Consider the following 23,254-nt stretch of genomic DNA (forward strand, 5'->3'; position numbering starts at 1 on the left):
AAGCAACTGTATTCTTACACATTTATAAACGAGGCTATAAAGTAATGACAGTTTATAAGCTACTTATAAACCTATATATTAAGTATGTAGGCCTATAATATGTTTCAGTTTAGTATTTCACATGCTGACAATGAACTCGACTGATTTAAGGTTTGAATTAAATATTTTGAGTAGTCTAAATGCAACAGTGAAACTGGTCGACAGGCGGCACTCACGATCCAGCTCTTCATGTTATGGTGCCATTATTTATAGGGTGGTTTCTCGACATCGTGGTGGGATATCAACCCTATTCTCAGCCCTCAAAACAGAGCTAGCTGGTGCATAGGCTTATAAAACGATTGTCAAGAGCGACAGGATGACACAGACATGTGTTTTGCTACAGAAGCTTAAATAGAACCCGAAGTAAGTGTATTCCTTTAACTCTTTGTATTAATTGTCTATTTTTGGAATATCAATAGTTTATCGTGTGCAGGCTATTTAGAAAATATCAACATAAAATCTCCTTGCAATTGGCTGCATTGTCAGGAAAATCGGTGCAATTAAACATGCCACTAGCACCAGATGCGTATTGCTTATCGCTTTCCATCTCTTTAAAGCAATATTACCCTATACATGTAGCTGTGGTAGAAGATTTTGTGATTGCAGATTCTTGTCGGTAGAACTCGCAATCTTCCCAACTTTCCAACACTTTATTGAGCATCAATACAACAATAGCAGTACCCTCCATAAGGGTGACGTTTTTTTATTAAACCAATACAACACTAAATCACATATCTAGGCCTAAACCAGTTTCATTCATTTTGGTTGACATCCTATGCTGTTGGATGTTCATTTTGATTACAAAAAGGTCAACTAGCAGTGAGTGCTCAGCTATAGTAATATTAATGTTAGAATTCACAACACAATTGTTCTCCAGAAAATAATTGTCAGAAGGTACCAATAAAGCTGAAAAGGTGGAGAATACACTGACAGACAGACCGAATTATTGAAATATTTGTTCTATCAATACATTTGGATAGAGCATTCTGCAATTTACTCAATCTGGCTGACAATTAATGTACACACTGTGATGCACAATACCTAAATTGGTTGGACACGCTCACCTTTTACAGGTAAACAGAAAAAAAGTAAAATATATGGCAAGCCTTTGTTCTTTTCAGGTTTTCTTCTTGTCATTGTTCCATAGACATGGCCATTGTACCAGTGATGTAAAGCACATGGATTATCTTTCAAGTTGATTTGTGATTGAGTTGGCATTAATAGGGTGGAATGTTTAGCCTATGCTAAGGAGAGGATGATATCTCATCTACAATTGAGCACTTCAAATTTTTCCTGTAGGGGCGGCAGGTAGCCTAGTGGTTAGAGCGTTGGGCCTGTAACCGAAAGGTTGCTAGATTGAATCCCCGAGCTGACAAGGTAAAAATCTGTCATTCTGCCCCTGAACAAGGCAGTTAACCCACTGTTCCTAGGCTGTCACTGGAAATAAGAATTTGTTCTTAACTGAATTGCCTAGTTAAATAGAAAAATGTGCCTTATCTCATGACAGAATTAAAAACTCTTAGTAGTATGGTCTTATGGAGCCTTTATAAGCACAGCAGGCATTCAATCTTATCAGCTTCTCAACAAGGCAATGGTTGTTTGGAGGGGAAAGAATGCCAGTGCTAGAAACATTTCAACATAAAACATATCACCATAGATATCATGTACACAGTGTACAGCATACCCTAGGATAAAGCCAAAACCTAGAGTTCTTGAAAGTAAAAGATTCAAACAGGCCAGTTGGACCACAACATTGATTGAGCTGAATTGATTCCTTCTCCCATTATATTTTGGATGGGTCAAGGTAATCTGTTTGGGGGAATGTGTCTGAGGTCAGTGTTTTCCCAGAATGGAGGAGCCTGTGTCACTGAGCCCAGAGCAACAAAAAAAGAAGGAAAGCAAAGAAATAAAGTCTCACACTCTAATTATGATCCCAAACCCTGACTTCACGAACATTATTAAACCTAATCCCAGCTCCATTCAAACAGATTGAACCCTGTACAGGGACCCACTTTTCATCTCTTAGTGGTCAGCTACAGAGCTGGCAGGTGAAACAGGAATCATCTGCACCTTGATACAGATTGGTATTCCAACCGGGATACTTTTCTCCTTGACACCCCTCCTTTTTTCTGGCACCCCTCCTTTTCTCTGCCCATCCTGGGACTGCTCTGCTTCTTCACCTGCAGGCTGGCTAGTCTGCTGCTGATTGGTGGGTCCGGCCACTTCTGAGCTTTACTTAGAGGATAGGCCTAGGCCTGCATCTGTGGCACGGTAAAACCTCTCCTCTCCTCAGAGGCCAGCCTAGCAGCTTTATGTGAGCTCAACAACAGCATATTGTATACTAATGCTGTAGGACTTGCGTTGTCTATTTTAATAGCATAAAGTAACAAGGCTCATTTGCACACAGTTTCAAGACTTTATGAAATACCATTTTATTTCAAGCACATGTAACAATACATTTGCCAAACTCTCTTCTTTAGAAAACTGCAAACTTTGTTTAAAAAACATTTATATTGGCTTTGTTATGGCTGTTAAATCTCTGTACTACTGCCCACAATCCCATTAACGAGGAAAAGTGGAGGGACAGGGGTGGGGGGTGTAATAATAGACGAAGGCTGGCTGCTCAGGGCCCATGGGGCCGTGTTAGGACTACACTACAACAAAACCACTACTTCTGTTCACTGTGAATGTCTAAGTTGAAACCTACCTACTTTCCACATCCTTTGCTGCACTTTAAATCAAACTCATTGCCAACTTTCATAAACACTGATTTCTCCTTATTTTACAGACTCCCTCTAGTTTGGGACGTGGTATGTGATAACACTACAGCGATAGAGCGAAAGCATCATGAAGGTGACAATCCTGCTCATCTGCTCCTGCCTGGCCTGGGGAGGCCTGGGGAAGCCACAGTTTCCTGGTAATACACACACCTGTCAATAAATGTAATGTCTCTTAACAGCATCCAGCTGTTTGACTGAAATCCACCAGGAAGAGCTCAGAGGGGACACATACTAACACAGATCTATTTCGTTCCCTCTTCTCGCTGAAGTGTGACCTTGTTCACTCCCGTTCATATATTTGAAAGGAAAGGGACAGGTTTAGGAAATGCAGTGGAAAGATCCTTTAGCACATGCTGAAACCAATCCAATGCTCCTATAGTCCTTGAGGAGGAGTGAATGAGTGCACACTTCAGGAAGAAGGGTAGAAACTAAATTGGGCTTTGATTTATTGGAGATGTGACACATGCAGAAGTCTTCAACTGCTCTTATTAAGGAAGTGCCACTTATCTGTTGTTTATGGCATCATGTTTATGATAACATGGCTTGTTAGAGTTATAACTGTCAGTCTATTGACCCCACTGAACATAATTTACACTGCATTTACAATACGATAGCTAGTGAACCTCCATTTTCTCTGTTCTCTCTACAAAATGACCAGAATCATTTAGCTCCTGAAACATTATGTACAAATCAGGAGAGGTTCACAAAATGGATTCAAAATGGATTCCAGATGTGTAATATTTGTCCCTAAACAGTTCTAAGATTAGGTTCCTTCTTATCATAACATCATTAATGTATGTGCTGGTGTATAGTAGGCAACGTGATTTCACAAATAAGAAGCTTACGTGCTGGAGATGTCCAAGGTCATATGGTTGGCAGTGGCAGACCCTACAGAACATGTCATTATCAACACAGTACATGTGTATGTGCTTATGGTCATCCTGTTGGTCCCTTGATATTATCGTCCATACTTGTTCATATTATATGTCATGCTGAGACTTAAAACCAGTAAAGAAATAAGTTACTCACAAAGGAACTTTGAAGTTGTCTGGCAGTAAAACATGAATTAGAAAGGTTATAACTGGGTTATGAAATACAAGTGAATAAGGAAGTGATTAATGCCAATGTTCTGTACATTACCTTGGAAATAATAGACAACGTATCTTTTCTGTGTTAATCAAGTTTTTGTCCATCAAAAAATGCTTCTCAGGATGAACCTCAACGTGTATTCCATTTAATTGGGGCATATTCCGTCCCACTTGTCCCAGTACTTTCGCAGGTGTTACAGATCACTTCTACTGGCCTCTTTCCCTCCTCATTTAAAAATAAAACTCTACCTCCGTGTTGCAGACCAAGAGAAAGATCCCCTGTTCTGGAATACATGGGCCCAGCGTACTTTGAAGAATGCCATCACACTTCAGAAGCTCAATCAAAACACTGCAAAGAACCTCATCCTCTTCCTTGGTGATGGTAAGCCATGATTACAGGAGCCTTTTTCATTCCATGAGTATGTGCCACTGTATGATGAAGTGAAGTCTTAACTCTATGAGCTTATGTGCAGCATACAGATGTAATATTTTTATACATTTCCAGATGATCTTTCCTAGTGGTTGTAGAAAACTAGTATTTTGATGATAAGTATATCCTCCTCATCAAACACAGTCGTGTCCATCAAAACATTCTGGAGGATTGACGCAATCCAGTCAGAAGTAAATAGTATGTTTCAGGCTTTCTAAATCGAATGTTGAATATGGGAGCCATCGAGCATTACACAAGCATGCTGCCAGTGCCAATGGATAACATGGCTTCTGCTTAACATTATGTTATGTAGTGACCCATTAAACTGTCCCCCCCAAAGGACCTTAACTGTCTATGTTTTACATGCAGCAGCATACAATGTACCTTACTCTATCATGTATGACAACCATGCTTAAAACAATCATGCTGGATAAAGTGAAAGGTCACGTCAGTTCACATCCTCCACAAAAGCATCCATTTTGATACCCATATAAAAACAAAGGAAAAATAGATAGTCACCTCTAAAAATGCAAGTTTTGTTGACTTGTGAAAAGGCAGATCTAAAGTAAAAGCTCTTTTGACAGGGTTTCTTACCACCAAATGTAGAGTTGTCTGTTCAGTGGGTAGAGCAGCTGCTGTGAAAAGTGACCACACAGCCATGTTAACCAGATAGAAAACCAAAAGGTGTTAATGCATGAGATGGAAAGGCTTTCTATCCCTTATTTAGAATCACACCTTAACAGACTGAGCACTGCTTTGCTTTTGTTGTGTAGGAATGGGCATTCCCACAGTGACGGCAGCACGAATACTGAAGGGGCAGCTGAGCAGACAGAGTGGGGAAGAGACCCAGCTGGAGATGGACAAGTTCCCCTTTGTTGCGCTTTCCAAGGTCTGACCTGGTTTGTTATCATATAGAAAAGCTCTAGAATAGCATGCATTATTGATCTGGAAGTAATGAATGGTTCACCAAGAGCAGGACCAATATACCTGGTCACATGCTGTCTATGTCATACGATAATAATGTGTTATTATGTTACATACTTGGCAAGAAGCCACACATCATAGAACTGTTTTTATAGTTAAGGGAGCAGCACATTCCACACATGATTGATCACGTGTCAATAATTGTGTAAGAGTTTAGAATGTAAAAGAAATTACACAATCTGAGCGTTTAAAGGTGATGCTTGGAGGTGTGGATAACACCAACACGGCATGCAGAACAATGTCTCCTACTACAATTCTATATAATTCACACATTTTACTGTCCCGTCTCTGTAGACATATAACACCAATGCCCAGGTGGCAGACAGTGCAGGTACAGCCACAGCATACCTCTGTGGGGTGAAGGCCAACGAGGGAACGGTGGGTGTGAGTGCAGCTGCCGTCCGTTCCCAGTGCAACACCACACAGGGCAACGAGGTCACCTCCATCCTCAGATGGGCCAAGGAAGCCGGTACTGTCTCATTATAACTCATGTTTTTTCACAGTACCTTTCCACACCAGATCTACTAAGCCTTATTTGGCCAACCTGAGATAAGCAGTAGAGACACACCATGATAACATTGTAATCGTAGGCATGCATGGATCTCAATGGGGAGTTTATAGCTACAGATGTATTTTCTCAACAGCAGAGTCTCCCTAGCAGGCCCCAATGACTTAGAGACATGGCAAGAATGAAAACAAGACTTCTGGAGTAGAGGTCAGGGGACAGAGAGGATCAGGGATCCAACAAACAAGAAAATACAGAAATTGTTTTCTCATATTTCTCAAATGACTGAAAAATGTATTGACACTCTGTTCAAGTTCAACTAGAATTAGCAGATTCTTTGGAGCTAATCGTTGTCTTCAGATCTGGCAGACTATTGCACAGAATCCTAGTAGCAGGTTCAAAACTGTTTGTGTGTTTGTTACCCAGGCAAGTCAGTGGGAATAGTCACGACAACGCGTGTGAACCATGCCACCCCCAGCGCAGCCTATGCCCACTGTGTGGACAGGGACTGGTACTCCGATGGAGAGATGCCCGCTGAGGCAGTACAGGCAGGCTGCAAGGACATCGCCAGGCAGCTCTTTGAGAACATTCCTGACATTGATGTGAGTCACAGCATATACACAATATATACAAAAGTATGTGGACACTCCTTCAAATTAGTGGATTCGGCTATTTCAGCCACACCGTTGCTTACAGGTGTATAAAATCGAGCACACAGTCATGCAATCTCCATAGACAAACATTGTCAGTAGAATGGCCTTACTGAAGAGCTCAGTGACTTTCAACGTGGCACCGTCATAGGAAGCAACCTTTCCAACAAGTCAGCTCATCAAATTTCCGCCCTGCTTAAGCTGCCACGTCAACTGTAAGGGCTGTTCCTGTGAAGTGAAAACGCCTCGGAGCAACAACAGCTCAGCCGCAAAGTGGTAGACCCCACAAGCTCAAGCACAAGCTGAAGCACGTAGCGCGTAAAAACCATCTGTTCTCTGTTGCAAAACGGTTACGTGAATTAAGTTATCAATGTTCTTAAACCGAACTTCAATGAAACTACTCAGTCTGCCCCCCCAGAGTGTGTAAGATTCTGGTTAAATGACGCAGACGGAGAACCAGCCCACAATGGTCAAAACGTTTATTTATGAGAGCTCTGAAAATCCTTACAATGTACAAAGCCTTTTATATTAACACACACACACACACACACACGCACACACACACACACACACACACACACACACACACACACACACACACACACACACACACCAGTAGAGAACTCCACCACGCTTTAGGCGGCTGTAATTTTCCACAGTACAGATACATTCCTTATCAACCTTGCTACCTGTCTTCTAATCTCCTGCCCACTAGCCGTTCCCAGGCCGTTGTTACTCTCCCTAACTTAGGGAGGCCTCTTCTCCTGTTTCTTTCCCAAGGTCGTCTTATCAACTCTGCCCTGCTCATTTTAACAGTGTCTTATTCACACACAGTATTGGAATATAGTTTTTAACCCATTATTATAGCCTTATTTCGAATACATTTCAACAGGTTATAGGGTTTCTGAGTGAAATCATTTAGTCAAACCTTTAATCATATAATTTCCATTACAATCTACCCGATTGACTAAATATTTCACATACACTATAACACATCTATTTTTATTGGATTCAGTAATGTCACACAAAATCAAACTAATTCAGAAATGTCACACAAAATCAAACTAATTCAGAACATCAAAGAAAACAAATGCATATACTGTCACAAAATCAAAGTAATTCAGAATATCAAGGAAAACAAATGCATATACTGTCACAAAATCAAAGTAATTCAGAATATCAAGGAAAACAAATGCATTGTCACGACTCCTACCGTAGGTAGCTCCCCCTCCTGTTCGGGTGGCGCTCGGCGGTCGTCGTCGCCGGCCTACTAGCTGCCACTGATTTCCTTTTCCCCCTTTTTGTTGATTGTGTGCACCTGTTTTTGGTTTGGGCTGATTAGCTGGGCTATTTTAGCCAGGAGGCCCGCCTGCTCTGTGTGCGGGATTGTTTGGTACTGTATTGCTGGTGTATGCACGCTCATTTGTATTTTTGAAGTGCGAGTGCGTATGTTGCGCCGACCTGTTTTTGTCCCATGTGTTTGGGCACGTTGGTTTTGGTGTGCGCTCTAGTTCGCTGTTGGGGCGGCTTGTGTTTTGCCGTTGTGTGTTAAATAACACTACCCTGCATTCTCTGCCTCCTGCTCCTGACTCTGCACCCACTACGCCCTAGCGTTACATGCATATACTGTCAACACATACTTATCGATGACTGTTCTAAACCTATCTCCAATCATAACACTTCGGATCAGGATTTATGTTATGACCTTTACTTAAAGACACAGTCTTCCTAAACTCTAAAGATGGTCTCCTCTAACATGGGCTCCTCATAATTGAATGAATCCTCCACCAGGCTCGGCGGTAAGTTTTTGTCGTCCCACTGATCTGAACTTGGAATCGGTCCGTATCTCACCATCTGCTCCGTTATCGATCTCTCCAGAACCCTGGAAATGAGACCTCTCGCACACGGGACCAAACAACAACCACACAACACAAACACACTCATACAGGTGAAAGCAGCCCACACCACAATGATTACAACATTTTTCCATTTTCCAAAGGCACTATTGAGCCACCCCGTGAGTGCAGTGTCCACCCCGGAGTTTTCTGCTAACTCTTGAGCTAAATTGTTTAGACCGGCCAGGGCCTTGGTCACTGATCCATCTGGAGCTGTGTTATCGTCGATGAAAGTACAGCAATGAACCTAATCATTCTACCTACACCGCCCTCTTCTGCCAATAACATATCAAGAGTCAGTCTATTTTACCAGGTCATGAGGGAGTTGGCGGATAATTGGTCAGAGAACCTCTTTACTGCATCCCCGGTTTCATTCATGAATCTCTGTTGATTATAAAATATGTTATTAATCCAATCCACATTTTTATTTATTGTCAACCACCAAAATAATGTAGTGTTAAAGCCTTCACATATTTGATTCATAGCTTTGTATTCATCTGGAACTTCCCTGAGGATGCCAATAGCATCCATCTAGACAAAGCTACTCCCATACTGGTCAGAACTCCTCCTGTGCCTACTTTAGCCTCCTATAACTGGCCTCTGATGACTAATTCGAACTGGTTGGACCAATAACCCCAGGGCGCAAGTTCCTAACCACCCTTTGTGGTAATTTCTGTCGTATGCGTCCTTTGCGGGTACTAGCCCACCCTACATCAGTTATAGGTGCTGTGAGGTTAAGAATTTTCTCCTGTACTTTCAAACCTAAGTCAGTCACATTAACGATTACCTTACAGCCATTAAAATCGTCTAAGTTTTCTGTGCCATTCTTGTATCTATAACACTGGTACTCATCAGGAGTTAAGGTGAACCGGGGTGGGTTGGCTGAGTACTTCAATCCGGCCAACCCGAATTCCTGTACAGTTGTCTGCTTCCCCAGGAAATTGTTTAATGTTTACCTTATACCTACATCCTGATCTTTTTTGATTCCTCATTCTGTACGTCACTCATCAGTGTATTATATAGTTTATCTTTTACTTCTTCTCAATGACAACGGTATCGTATGATTAGTACCGAAAGGTGGTGGATTTGAATGTATAAGAAAGCTTACCAAAACTATGATGCAGCTCTACTCCTCCCAAAAACCGCCAACCCTCTCCTGCCCTTAGTCTCTCTGCTAGGTACCACCCCATACTCACACCTCTAGGAGCACACACAGTGACGAATGGTCGGGATAGGGAATCTTCGTTAAGGAGGTAACCCCCAGACCCTGTTGGTACTCGGTTCTTCTCCTAACTCTGTGTGTGATCAGCAGTGGTCATATGTGTACATACCTCCTTGCAGTGGATAACGTGGACCCAAGTGACTCTCTCAGCTTTTCTAATGGCAAAGGCAGTGGTTTAACAGAACCTGGTATGGGCCTTCCCAACGGGGCTGCATCCGGTCTTTTCTCCTCAGGGACTGGATCCACACCCAGTCTCCTGGTTGGATTGAGTGAATCACCTTCTCCTGTAATTCACCTGTTGGACATTCACCAGGAACGCGCACGCCGGCCAGGCACACGCACAACTGTGATTAATTTGCACTGTTCCTGCGAAATAAAATAAACTCACCCTGCAATTCACTTTACTGAACTGACATTGTTTCACGTAATGGAAAAAGATTATAAGGCTAGAATACATTCCCTTTCCTGTTCAATCCACTGGTGTTACTAAATAATCAAACCAAGAATCAATAACCAGAAACTATCACAGAGCTTTTACGATTCAACTATCCAAACCTGAACCGCTTTACAGCCAATATATATATCCCCGCGAGTGCGCATCCCACGTTCTGGGTAACTCTATCGTAAGATTAAACATATGTTACAACTTTCTCCTGTCTTTCGGCTTCACACTTATGAAATGTCTATGACCGTAAATGTACCATGTAAATCGCCAAATTTATAAAATACTTAATACAACTCCCTTCAAATAAGAAAAAAAAACAATTTCGCTCGGTACTATTCTATCGCAATCACCTATCCGCTCATTATAATTCATTCGATTTCGGTAACTGTCTCTTCAATTTAAACTAAACAAGCCATCAAAACGTTTGGTTTATATCTTAAACAACCGTATCTTTCCAGGCAAAACATACCAACAGTTGAATGGCAATCAGCAACCCACATTTTAATCCACTGATGCATAGGCTGAGAATCGAACCTGAGCCTCCCGCATGGCAGGCGAGACTTCTACCACAGAACCACCAACGCACTATTGAACTGATGGACACTCCTCGCAAATAACCCTATTTATCAATGTCTGTAGTCGTAAAATTAGGCACGTACTATTGATACAATTTCCAGAACATAGCCCTAATGTAAATGTCTAAGCCTTTCTCCTGCGACTGTTGACTCTGCCTCTCTCTTTTTCTACACTTGCCTTCTTCTTCGGGCTTCAGACAGCCACACCCTGGCTATGTCTAACCCTCGACATGCTGTTTCCCTGTCTTGTCCCCACATACCTTATGCATCTTTCTTACCATTAGTCCCAACTTTTCCACATCCAAACTTCCATCAAATTCATTCTTCCTTCTCCACATTGGACCGAAATAAATATTTATTTTATGACATTTAACTCCATGTATCACTCATCTCCCATTAATTCCTGCACCTCCTTTGAGGATTTGCCACCCATGGTTATTCAATAACTATTTGTTATTAGGTTGCACAATCTATGTGTTTCTATAATATGTTTTTATCCTTAATCTATGTGTGTGTACTTTTACTCTGTTTCAATTTAAACCTTCTATGTCTCTCACAATCTATGTGTTTTAGAATAATTATTTGTATGGATCCTGACATATTGTTTATCTCTCACTCATATACGACCATAAGTTATACTTGTTTCCCGGTCCTTTCTCGCAATTGTTTATATCTCACATGTATATGACCATAAGTTATACTTGTTTCCCGGTCGTTTCTCGCGACTGTTGACTGAACAATATTTTCACCTCCCACGCAAACCCAGAAAAATCATTCTATCTCTCTCGAAACTTTATCTATAGAGTTGTTTGATCGGACACTAGGTCGCATACTTATGCAATTATAAGCTACTTTCCAGGGGTCGTAAAGCCCTAGTTAATGGCCTATTTATCTATTGCTCCATCTAACTGTTGACAATAATATCTCGTATCTCACTCCGCTATATTAGGTCTCCCTTCTTCCATACAATAGTCAGACCAAGTTTTGCGCCGTTTTAGGTCTCAACTACCCTCCCCGCTAATATACTCTAGATCAGTTATCCGTTAGATCTCAGTACATTAGCCCGCCTAATGTATATTGACCAGTTTAACCGTTAGGCCTCAACATTCGCCCGTCCAATGCATCTTGACCAGTTTAACCGTTAGGCCTCAGCATTAGATAGTTTACTTTGGTAGTGGCCACAGATACCTGGGGTCATTACAGATCCCACCTTGTCTAGGATGGCTCTACACCCAATTCCTCTCTACCAATTGCATAGAATACTGCCTATATCAGGGTTCTCCATACCATATTCTGAAGACAGGTCACCAGGTGCATGCCCTACCGGGAACGGATATTTTGGCGTTTAACACCTAGACTACACTAACTTCTTTCTCCACTCCATGCAATCATACAGGTATTATTCCCCAAATCCGCATAAATAAAGATTTACTGACCTTTGTCTTGTAGGCTGGGAAAAGCAATGTAGGTTTGATTCCGTCACCGTCCCTGTCTACCTTAGATATTTACCGGCCTGTTATGGAACCCCAATTTCAGGGGACAGGTCTTTGATTCACGAGTCAATGACCCGCCCGTGCACGGTTTTCGGCATGTTACCTTAGGAAGACGGACAGATTTTGGATCCCGGCTCAAAGGACAATTGTTACGTGAATTAAGTTATCAATGTTCTTAAACCGAACTTCAATGAAACTACTCAGTCTGCCCCCCCAGAGTGTGTAAGATTCTGGTTAAATGACGCAGACGGAGAACCAGCCCACAAGGGTCAAAACGTTTATTTATGAGAGCTCTGAAAATCCTTACAATGTACAAAGCCTTTTATATTAACACACACACACACACACCAGTAGAGAACTCCACCCCACTTTAGGCGGCTGTATTTTTCCACAGTACACATACATTCCTTATCAACCTTGCTACCTGTCTTCTAATCTCCTGCCCACTAGCCGTTCCCAGGCCGTTGTTACTCTCCCTAACTTAGGGAGGCCTCTTCTCCTGTTTCTTTCCCAAGGTCGTCTTATCAACTCTGCCCTGCTCATTTTAACAGTGTCTTATTCACACACAGTATTGGAATATAGTTTTTAACCCATTATTATAGCCTTATTTCGAATACATTTCAACAGGTTATAGGGTTTCTGAGTGAAATCATTTAGTCAAACCTTTAATCATATAATTTCCATTACAAAAACTCGCTACTGTGTCCCAAAATGTCTCTGGAAGCAACGTCAGCACGATAACTGTTCGTCGCAATGCCAAGCATCGGCTGGGGGGGTGTAAAGATCGCTGCCATTGGACACTGGAGCAGTGGAAACACCTTACCTGGAATGATAAATCACGCTTCTGGCAGTCAGACGGACGACTCTGGGTTTAGTAGATGCCAGGAGAACGCTACCTGCCCCAATTGACAGTGCCAACTGTAAAGTTTGGTGGAGGAGGAATAATTGTCTGGAGCTGTTTTTCTTAGTTCCAATAAAGGGAAATCTTAACGCTACAGCATATAATGACATTATAGACGATTCTGTGCTTCCAACTTTGTGGCAACAACTTGGGGAAGGTACTTTCCTGTTTCAGCATGACAATGCCCCCGTGCACAAAGCGAGGTTCATACAGAAATGGTTTGTCGAGATCGGTGTAGAAGAACTTAACTGGCCTGCACAGAGCCCTGACCTCAACTCCATCGAACACCTTTGGGATGAATTGGAACGCAGACTGCGAGCCAGGCCTAATCACCCAACATCAGTGCCAACCTCACTAATGATCTTGTGGCTGAATGGAAGCAGGTCCCACCAGCAAGGTTCCAACATCTTCCCAGAAGAGTGGAGGCTGTTATAACAGCAAAGGGTGACCAACTCCATATTAATGCTATGATTTTGGAATGATATGTTCAACGAGCAGGTGTCCACATACTCTTGGTCATGTAGTGTATATAATATGGATCCTGATATTACAGAAAATATCCAGTAATCATGCTAAAAAGAGAGCATTTTTATAAGCAACAGCTATTGTTGAAAACAATGATTGCTCTTTATTCTGTATACATTGTTCAGACAGTAATGTTGAGCAACTTGCGCCTGTAATGTAACTACTTACAGATAATTCCTCTCCTCATTATTCTTGCCATGGATTAAGGTTGCATGGCGGGAACCCGGTTACTGAGATTTATTGGGATTTATTGCCCAAAACCACTCCCTTTTCCCAGGATAAATAACTTTGAAAAACCTGTAAATTATAAAAAATTATTTATATAAACAGCATGGCGTGAAATGGAACTATTAAATTATATGCAATGTCTAAATCTTCTCTACGGCCTGGATACTTATGTAAATGTGATATTTCAGTTTTAAATGTGTTATTAATTTGCACAAAAAAAATGCTTTTGCTTTGTCGTTTTGGGGTATTGTGTGTAGATTGATTAGGGGATTAAACAATTTAATCCATTTTAGAATAAGGCTGTAAAAGTGAAGGGGTCGGAATACTTTCCGAATGCACGGTATATACAAGTCCTAGCCTACTTGTTTCATGTAATACTTTCAATGCAGTATTAGACTTATATTTAGCTAATTAATGATGGGTAATGCAAAATAAGCTTCTAATTTATAGCCTCTGTCTCTTGCACAATACGCACGCACCTGTGCTCCGCTGGCCTCTCTCCTTAAACAACAATTGAAATTAATTAATTAGGCCCTAATCTGTGGATTTCACATGACTGGCAGGGGTGCAGGCAGGGGTGCAGCCATGGGTGGGCCTGGGAGGGCATATTGTAGGCCCACCCACTTGGCAGCCAGGCCTAGCCAATCAGAATGAGTTTTTACCCACAAAAGGGCTTTATTACAGACCCCCCCAGACGATCCCACAGGTGAAGAACCCGGATGTGGAGTTCCCAGGCTGGTGTGGTTACACATCATGGTCTGCAGTTTTGAAGCCTGTTGGACGTACTGCCAAATTCTCTAAAGCGACGTTGGAGCCAGCTTATGGTAGAAAAATGAACATTAAATTGTCTGGCAACAGGTCTGCAGTCAGCATGCCAATTGCACGCTCCCTGAAAACTTGAGACATCTGTGGCATTGGGTTGTGTGACAAAACGGCGCATTTTAAAATGGCCTTTTATTGTCCCCAGCACAAGGTGCACTTGTGTAATGATCATACTGTTTAATCAGCTTCTTGATATACCACCTCTGTCAGGTGGATGGATTATCTTGGCAAAGGAGAAATGCTCACTAACATGGATATAAACAAATTTGTGCATAAACAGAGAAATAAGCTTTTTGTGCGTACGGAGAATTTCAGAGATTTTTTATTTCAGCTCATGAAACATGGGACCAACACTTTACATGTTGTGTTTATATTTTTGTTCAGTGTACAAATAGGCCCTAAGAATATTTCCAAATTAAAATCGAATTCGCTAGCCTGAACGATGCGTAATTACAGTCCATATAATGCGGTATAATACAATACACACTCAAAAAGATTAGCCTACTGGAACTAGTTTTATTTATTTACCCAAGAGAGCATATAGCTAGCTACATCTATGGGCTTTTATGTTTTTCTGTCGTGCATAATGTACAGTAGACTATATCATACAGTATGTAGGTAATTGGATGACAGGACAATCATTTGGGCTTTTTTGGCCTTGGGCTCATTAAATGTCTTTAATGTATGGCTCATCAGGCTCAGGTAGCATCAGGCTTGAATTTTCGATCAAAGCTCTAATCAAATCCAGACAGGCTTATTTAAATATTTTTGAGTGACACTTCCGGTTTTGGCGGAAAATAACGGGTTACCCGGTAGAAAAGTGATTTGTTCTCGGGATTGAACATTTGTAAAATACCAGGAAAATATTTAACCCTACCAGGGATGTCCATAGAGAGAAATCAAATGTTGTATCTCTGGTGGATGTCTAGGTGATTATGGGAGGAGGGAGGAAGTACATGTTCCCCAAAAACCAGTCAGATGTGGAGTATCCTGGAGAGAAGAAACACTTCGGTACCCGCATCGATAGAAGGAACTTGGTGGAGGAGTGGAATAACCGAATGAAAAACAAGGTCAGCTGCTCTGTCTTAGTTCTTCTCTCACTCCTCTTCTACCATGTCCTGTTGTTTCTTCCTTTCTTCCCTCCTCTTTTCTCAATTTTTCTTATCAAGAATATTTGAATAGCTTTAGGTTGTCACAGGGTTAGATCAATGCCATATGATGTATTGTTTTATCTATTAAATAAACAGAACGCCCACTATGTATGGAACAAGAAGGAACTTTTATCGCTAAACCCTAATAGTGTGGATTACCTTTTGGGTGAGTTCTTTTTTTAAATTGTTAGCTCTTTATTGATTTCATGACCTGCCTGTTTCATCTTTTCTATTCATGTTAACCACTGATCATCTTCTCTACCTATTTTGCAATATATTAAACCCTGCTTTCTGTGTTAACACAGGTCTGTTTGAGCCTGGAGATCTTCCCTATGACCTGGAGAGAAACAATGAGACAGATCCTTCACTGACAGAGATGGTGGAGGTGGCCATCAAGATCCTGAAGAAAAACCCCAGTGGATTCTACCTGCTGGTGGAGGGTGATTGTTGTGTTACATTTACTCTGGCATCAGTAAATACTGTATCTGTTGCATAAGGTTAATAATGTATATAATGTTGAATGTGAAGTTGTACAGCTGAGGCTGCTTTGCCAGTGCTGATGCTAGATTTTCTCATCTGCCTGAGAGAGAGAGGTTAACCAGGCTGTGCGTTGGCAGGGGGGCGCATCGACCACGGACATCACGAGGGTAAAGCCAAGCAGGCCCTGCATGAGGCAGTGGAGATGGACCGGGCCATTGGCCACGCCGGCCTCATGACCAGCATATATGACACAATGACTGTCGTCACTGCTGACCATTCTCACATGTTCAACTTCGGAGGCTACACTCCAAGGGGGAACACCATTTTTGGTGAGCAGTGGATGATTTTGCAACAATGTATTGTATATTGTATGTGGCTACACTCAGTCATCAGTCACTTGGATGTTGTGGATGTTGCGATTAATGGTTTGTGATGGAGGTGGTTCATTATTTTCCTCTCTGTCTATAGGACTGGCTCCCATGTTGAGTGATGTGGACCAGAAGCCCTTCACCGCCATCTTATATGGGAACGGACCAGGGTTCAAAGTAGTCAATGGTCTGAGAGAGAACGTCTCCACCCTTGACTATGGTAAGTGAAATCTTATCATCAATGGAGTATTGCCATTTTGACAGTCCTCTGTCATAGAGAACACCACTTGGTCTTTGGCATGCCAGAAAATCATCCATCTGATCTCTTTCTCCTTCCCTTTTCCTGCCTCCATCCCTTCCCTTCCTTCCCTCTCTTCAGAGGAAAATAACTACAAGGCCCAGTCTGCAGTGCCGCTGAGTATGGAGACTCATGGAGGAGAGGATGTGGCTGTGTTTGCTAAGGGCCCCATGGCTCACCTGCTGCACGGTGTCCACGAGCAGAACTACATTCCCCATGTCATGGCTTATGCTGCCTGCATTGGCCAGAACAGAGACCACTGCATGTCATCCAGTGGAGCCTCTAGTCTCAGCGCTGCTCTGCCCAGCCTGACAGCTCTCCTCACACTCATCCGCCTCCTCTGCTGACCTTTCACCCCAACCCCCCTCCTGCACTACCCCACCCCTCCTCTGTATATATGTATTACTCCCACACCTTTTTTATAGTGTGGATATAATGCGGATTAGATTTTCTCTATTGTTGATTTTTTTATTTTATTATTCTGTACAGTTGAATGACTTTGGGACCAATGTAAGGGCATTTCAAGTGGAACGGACAGCGTTTTAACTACTTTGCAGATATGGAACCGACAGACAATCATAATATCAGTCAACAATATCAAAATCCCAGGTAATGCTACAAAACCAACTTTATAAGAGGTTTTAAAAATAGGTTATATTTGACTCAAAATTCCATGACGTACATTAAGGCATTGTTGGCAGAATAGATGGATGCAGTTCAATGCATGATTAACATAATTCACCAATACATTTGGTGTAAATACATTATCATTCGGCATGAACTGTTTCATTTTCAATGACTCAATATTTTGGACAAAAACTGACGAATGTAACTAAGGCTGGGATTGTCAATACAATCAAACTAGCAAGGGAAATGATCACAAGTCAGACATAATGTGGCTAATATGCTAGCGTATCTATTTATGTAGCTAGCTAAAAACACAGAGCCTAGCGTTATCTAGCTAGCTGCTAGGAGGACGTCATGAGTGAGTGAGGACGTTGGTGAGGACGTTCACCGACTTTTTCCCCTCATATCATTTTTTGGTGGCTACACAGCTAGAGATGCATGTGTCATTTGGTTAGCTAGCAATAAATGTGAATCGCTTTGATTGGTAGCTATGCTGAATGCGTTCGCAAATTCACTCTGGCTAGCCATCTACTCCGATTTCAGAGTGCTCTGAGTGTGCCAGAGCGCTGAATAACTGATGAATTTATGAACACGCAAGACCTGCTGAATATGACCGGTGTCAGTAACCGTAGGCAAAAAAAGTAATAGTTATTCACGAATGCTCTATATAACATGTAAACAGCCTAACCAGCTCTGCTCGGCGAGTAAAATTGTCAGTGAGGTGTTCTCTCATTTGTGTCTGGTAGTAGCTAGCTAGCAAGCTCATCAACTTTGGCCAGTTAGCTTGGGTGCTTGGTTGGGACAACGCATGCATTGTTAGGCAAGCTGCAGAAGGACGAGCAGGCTATTCCCCATCGTTTATCAGTGCAATTTTGATGGCCAACTAGCAGAAATATTTTAGAGGGTTGTTGTTGCTGTGCATATAGGGAAAGACAGCCTACCTTTTTATGATTGTTTGATCAATATAACTGTAAAGTTCCCAAATGTAAGTGGACTCCTGTGGTATTTAGCTACATTTTTGCAGAAATCCATTCAAGTGTATTTTGTGGCTTTTGCAGAATGCATTCTATCTAAAGTTGCGCTGTTGCAACTGCCTGTAAACACACAGTCCAGTTCAAAGTGAATGATGGCAGGCCCTTGTGGCAAATGGCTTGTTTGCATATAGGCCTACTGTACCTCTGATTGGCTGGATGAGACATGTTTTTATTAGGTTTTATTTACTGCAGTGTTTATTATTTGTCCAAACACACGGCCGCTTTCCCACTCTATATTGCTATACTATTTTCACAAATACCTTAGTATATGTAATTCTCAAACATTCTAAGAATTTATGAAAACATGAAAATGACCGTATCTAAGTCCTCACTTGTCAGAAAATGTATAAAATAAGTTATTCTTCCTGGTGGTGCATATGAACAGATTTTAAAAAGATTTCATGTTGCTGAAATGCTGTCAGAATATTGGTAATGTTCAATCAGATTTAGTGTTAGGGAAAATAAGAGGATATCACTTTATTTCTACTGTAACATATAGGACAGGTTGTGTTATTTTAATTTGGTATTGATCACTATTCAGGTAACACCAAAACTATGTGAAGAATTCTGTCATATCAGTTGGTTTAAGAGAAGGGTATATCTCTGAATTTCTATCAATCATTGTATGGGAAAAATACCCTCCCGGTATTAATGACAAAGCAATGTTGCTGCATACCTATATATTTGTTGTCTGTCAATTCCATGACTATGGATCAGGCAACTTTTCAAAGAAGCCAGTTATTTTCCTAAATTAGAAACCTAATGTAACGTTCACCTAGTTTTGAATATGAATATATTAAAACAGTATATACAAACACTAACAGAATTTACTTCATAAGCTCCCATCAGATTCCGAAAACAATCGTGTAAACGTTACAATAAGGAAATTAGATGCTATTTTGTATGTTTGGTTTAAACAAATAAACCAAAACAATGAATTCCGTGTCCTTTGTACATACTTCCCAAAAGCACTGTCAGAATGTCATAGAAATAAGTTAGCCAATAAAGGAAGTCCTGTTGGTTTTTCTGAAAATGTTCTGTTTACATTATTGGTGTGTGTACTGTAAATGGTAGATAATGTGTCAGTTTGTCAGGAACTGATTTTGGTTGCACTTTCAATAAGCATTATCCATTTTTCATATTGGAATTATTCAAATACCTTGTCAAAAGGAATATTTGAACTATAAAAAAAATTGTGCAGTTGGTAGTGGATTGAAAGAAGAAACAGAAAATGTTGAATAGCTGGAATGTTATGTTCAAACAAACCCATACTCAGCATTTGATATATGTGGTTTGTGTGGAATTTGAATAGCCCTTGGGGACTCATGGCTAGAGCATGAACATGGAGGATAAGCTAAGATGGTTATGAAATATAGTCCACACACTCTGAAGCATTCTTGATATGGGTGCTGCACATTTTGCCTGCTTGGAATCTGGGCTCTGTGGGGTCTGTGTCTGGTGTCTTTCCCTTACAAATCAAATCAAATTGTGTTGGTCACATACACATGGTTAGCAGATGTTAATGCGAGTGTGGCGAAATGCTTGTGCTTCTAGTTCCGACAGTGCAGTAATATCTAAGAAGTAATCTAACAGATTCACAACAACTACCTTATACACACAAATGTAAAGGGATGAATATGTACGTATAATATATGTACATATAAATATATGGATGAGTGATGGCCGTACGGCATATGCAAGATGCAGTAGATGGTATAGAATACAGTATATACATATGAGATGAGTAATGTAGCATATGTAGACATTAAAGTGGCGTTATTTAAAGAGACTAGTGATACCTTTATTAAATCTATTTATAAAATGTATTTAAGTGGCAAGAGATTTGAGTCTGTATGTAGACAGCAGCCACTCTATGTTAGTGATGGCTGTTTAACAGTCTGATGGCCTTCAGATAGAAGCTGTTTTTCTGTCTCTCGGTCCCATCTTTGATGCACTTGTACTGACCTCGCTTTCTGGATGATAGCGGGGTGAACAGGCAGTGGCTCGGGTGGTTGTTGTCCTTGATTATCTTTTTGGCCTTCCTGTGACATCGGATGCTGTAGGTGTCCTGGAGGGCAGGTAGTTTTCCCCCGGTGATGCGACAGGATGCTCTCGATTGTGCATCTGTAAAGGTTTGTGAGTGTTTTAGGTGACAAGCCACATTTCTTCAGCCTCCTGAGGTTGGAGACTGTTGCACCTTCCTCACCACGCTGTCTGTGTGGGTGGACCATTTCAGTTGGTCTGTGATGTGTACGCCGAGGAACTTAAAACTTTCCACCTTCACCACTACTGTCCCGTCGATGTGGATGGGGGGATGCTCCCTCTGCTGTTTCCTGAAGTCCAAGATCATCTCCTTTGTTTTGTTGACATTGAGTGAGAGGTTATTTTCCTGACACCATACTCTGAGGGCCCCCACCTCCTCCCTTGTAGGCTTTCTTGTAGTTGTTGGTAATCAAGCCTTCTCACTGCGGGAGAGGCTGTACTCTGATCATCTCATCTTCCACCAGCCAAGATAAGACAGCAATCTATCTGATGATATTTCTGTAATCTTGTCTTATCCTTTCTTTGAATAATTGGTGGAATTTAACAGTTTTAAGATTTAAAAACACACTTTTAACTGCCTCCCCTACTTATTCATTTGCTTTTTTAAAGTACAGTAATAAAAAAAAGTCTAGAATATATGGTTTCTTCTGTAATGCACATACGTAAGTACCTTGCCTTGAGGCCAGTTTCACCAACTGTTTTCATTTCCTGCTCCATCTCAAACAAGGTTAATCATGAACCAACTAGGCTGATTGTAGAGTTGTTGGTTTTCTTTACATTGTTATTTATACTGTACCTCCCCACCAATCACAGCACCAGTACTGTCTTCCCAACAGGAGAGGATCACTTTTCTCAGTTAGCACTAAAGGAGACCACAGCAATCCTGTAGTCACAGTCTTTGGATTAATCCGGAATGTGAAATGTGGGTTTTGGATTCTCGAGAAAGCATTCCAGAATTTTTATGGATTCCTATTGTTTCCCTGACCACAACTCGATCTGGTTATAAACATGTGATCTATCATCCAATCAGAAAGTTCCCCTCCCTGCTACTCCCTCTAAAATATCTGTTTCAACACCTCTTCTGGAAATCACTATTTTATTTGCTTTTTGTAAAATCATTGGCATGGTACAAATATTAAATTAGTTGTGGATTGTTCGCCAGATGTTACATTTTATATTTTAGTCATTTATCAGACACTCTTATGCAGAGCGACTTGAGTTCATACATTTTCATACTTTTTTCGTACTGGTGGGAATCGAACACACAACCCTGGCGTTGCAAGCGCCATGGTCTACCAACTGAGGATGTGAAATGTGGGTTTTTGGATTCTCAAGAACACTTAGTGAGTCACTTTTGAGTTGTGGATTGTTTAAGCTAAGCCCTAATTTATGTGCTCTGTCACCTGGAGCTGAATGGCAAATGGTCCAGGGACACAAGGAAAGCACAAAGCACAATTCCCAAGGACTAGTCAGCCCTCCCACCTCTGAGGCGCAAGAATATCTCTGTTACAGTATCCAGAGGACTGACTATTGAATATGTGATACAATAACACTATAGTGTCTATGTTTGGTATCTATCTGAAACTTGTTCACTGAAGATAACTCTGATGCTATCTATGTGGAGGTATTATTTATTTGCTAACTTATCTGTACAGGGTGAACTCTGAATTGCTCTATGCAACGGGTTTTATTGTCTTCTCAGGAATTCTGTCTTATTTATGTTGGCCTCATCCACCACACAAACCTTTTGATGCTGTGACACCCAGTGGAGATTGGGCCTTGGTGGTTAGGTTACACTGTAAACGGTATCGTTTGATTGGTCAATGGTCATTGGTTTTGGTTGTGAAGGTTACACATTCAGATATTATAAATGGAATTACATGTCTTTGTTCTCACTCTCATCCTGTATCCAGCCCATGGAGGAAGGTTGTACAGTGAGGGGAAAAAGTATTTGATCCCCTGCTGATTTTGGACGTTTGCACATTGACAAAGAAATGATCAGACTATAATTTTAACAACAAAAAAATCCAGAAAAACGCATGTCAAAAATGTTATAAATTGATTTGAATTTTAATGAGGGAAATAAGTATTTGACCCCGTCTCAATCAGAAAGATTTCTGGCTCCCAGGTGTCTTTTATACAGGTAACGAGCTAAGATTAGGAGCACACTCTTAAAGGGAGTGCTCCTAATCTCAGCTAGTTACCTGTATAAAAGACACCTGTCCACAGAAGCAATCAATCAGATTCCAAGCTCTCCACCATGGCGAAGACCAAAGAGCTCTTCAAGGATGTCAGGGACAAGATTGTAGACCTACACAAGGCTGGAATGGGCTACAAGACCATCGCCAAGCAGCTTGGTGAGAAGGTGACAATAGTTGCTGCGATTATTCGCAAATGGAAGAAACACAAAAGAACTGTCAATCTCCCTCGGCCTGGGGCTCCATGCAAGATCTCACCTCATGGAGTTGCAATGATCATGACAACGGTGAGGAATCAGCCCAGAACTACACGGGAGGATCTTGTTAATGATCTCAAGGCAGCTGGGACCATAGTCACCAAGAAAACAATTGGTAACACACTACTCCGTGAAGGACTGAAATCCTGCAGCGCCCGCAAGGTCCCCGTGCTCAAGAAAGCACATATACATGCCCGTCTGAAGTTTGCCAATGAA

General features: G+C 41.4%; 1 protein-coding gene across 1 annotated transcript; it reads left to right on the forward strand.

The window, feature by feature from the left end:
- Nucleotides 1–262: 262 nt before the first annotated feature.
- Nucleotides 263–19,567, forward strand: LOC115207713 (alkaline phosphatase). Its single transcript, XM_029775121.1, has 12 exons — nucleotides 263–402; nucleotides 2,828–2,956; nucleotides 4,170–4,289; nucleotides 5,111–5,226; nucleotides 5,616–5,790; nucleotides 6,253–6,428; nucleotides 15,512–15,652; nucleotides 15,830–15,899; nucleotides 16,039–16,173; nucleotides 16,351–16,542; nucleotides 16,682–16,801; nucleotides 16,961–19,567. Exons 2-12 carry the CDS (start codon nucleotides 2,887–2,889, stop codon nucleotides 17,224–17,226), a joined length of 1,581 nt encoding a protein of 526 aa, XP_029630981.1. The 5' UTR covers nucleotides 263–402; nucleotides 2,828–2,886; the 3' UTR covers nucleotides 17,227–19,567.
- The last annotated feature ends 3,687 nt before the right edge of the window (nucleotides 19,568–23,254 follow it).

This window comes from Salmo trutta, chromosome 14 (genome assembly GCF_901001165.1).
Source record: "Salmo trutta chromosome 14, fSalTru1.1, whole genome shotgun sequence".
In the NCBI taxonomy this organism is placed as follows: Eukaryota; Metazoa; Chordata; class Actinopteri; order Salmoniformes; family Salmonidae; genus Salmo; species Salmo trutta.

Bases quoted from the DNA above. Each gene is read 5' to 3' on its own strand.
- LOC115207713 (XM_029775121.1), top strand. From the start codon at position 2,887: ATGAAGGTGACAATCCTGCTCATCTGCTCCTGCCTGGCCTGGGGAGGC. The intron at 5,227-5,615 runs GTCTGACCTGGT...CCGTCTCTGTAG, and splicing joins CCTTTGTTGCGCTTTCCAAG to ACATATAACACCAATGCCCA. The intron at 6,429-15,511 runs GTGAGTCACAGC...GTGGATGTCTAG, and splicing joins AGAACATTCCTGACATTGAT to GTGATTATGGGAGGAGGGAG.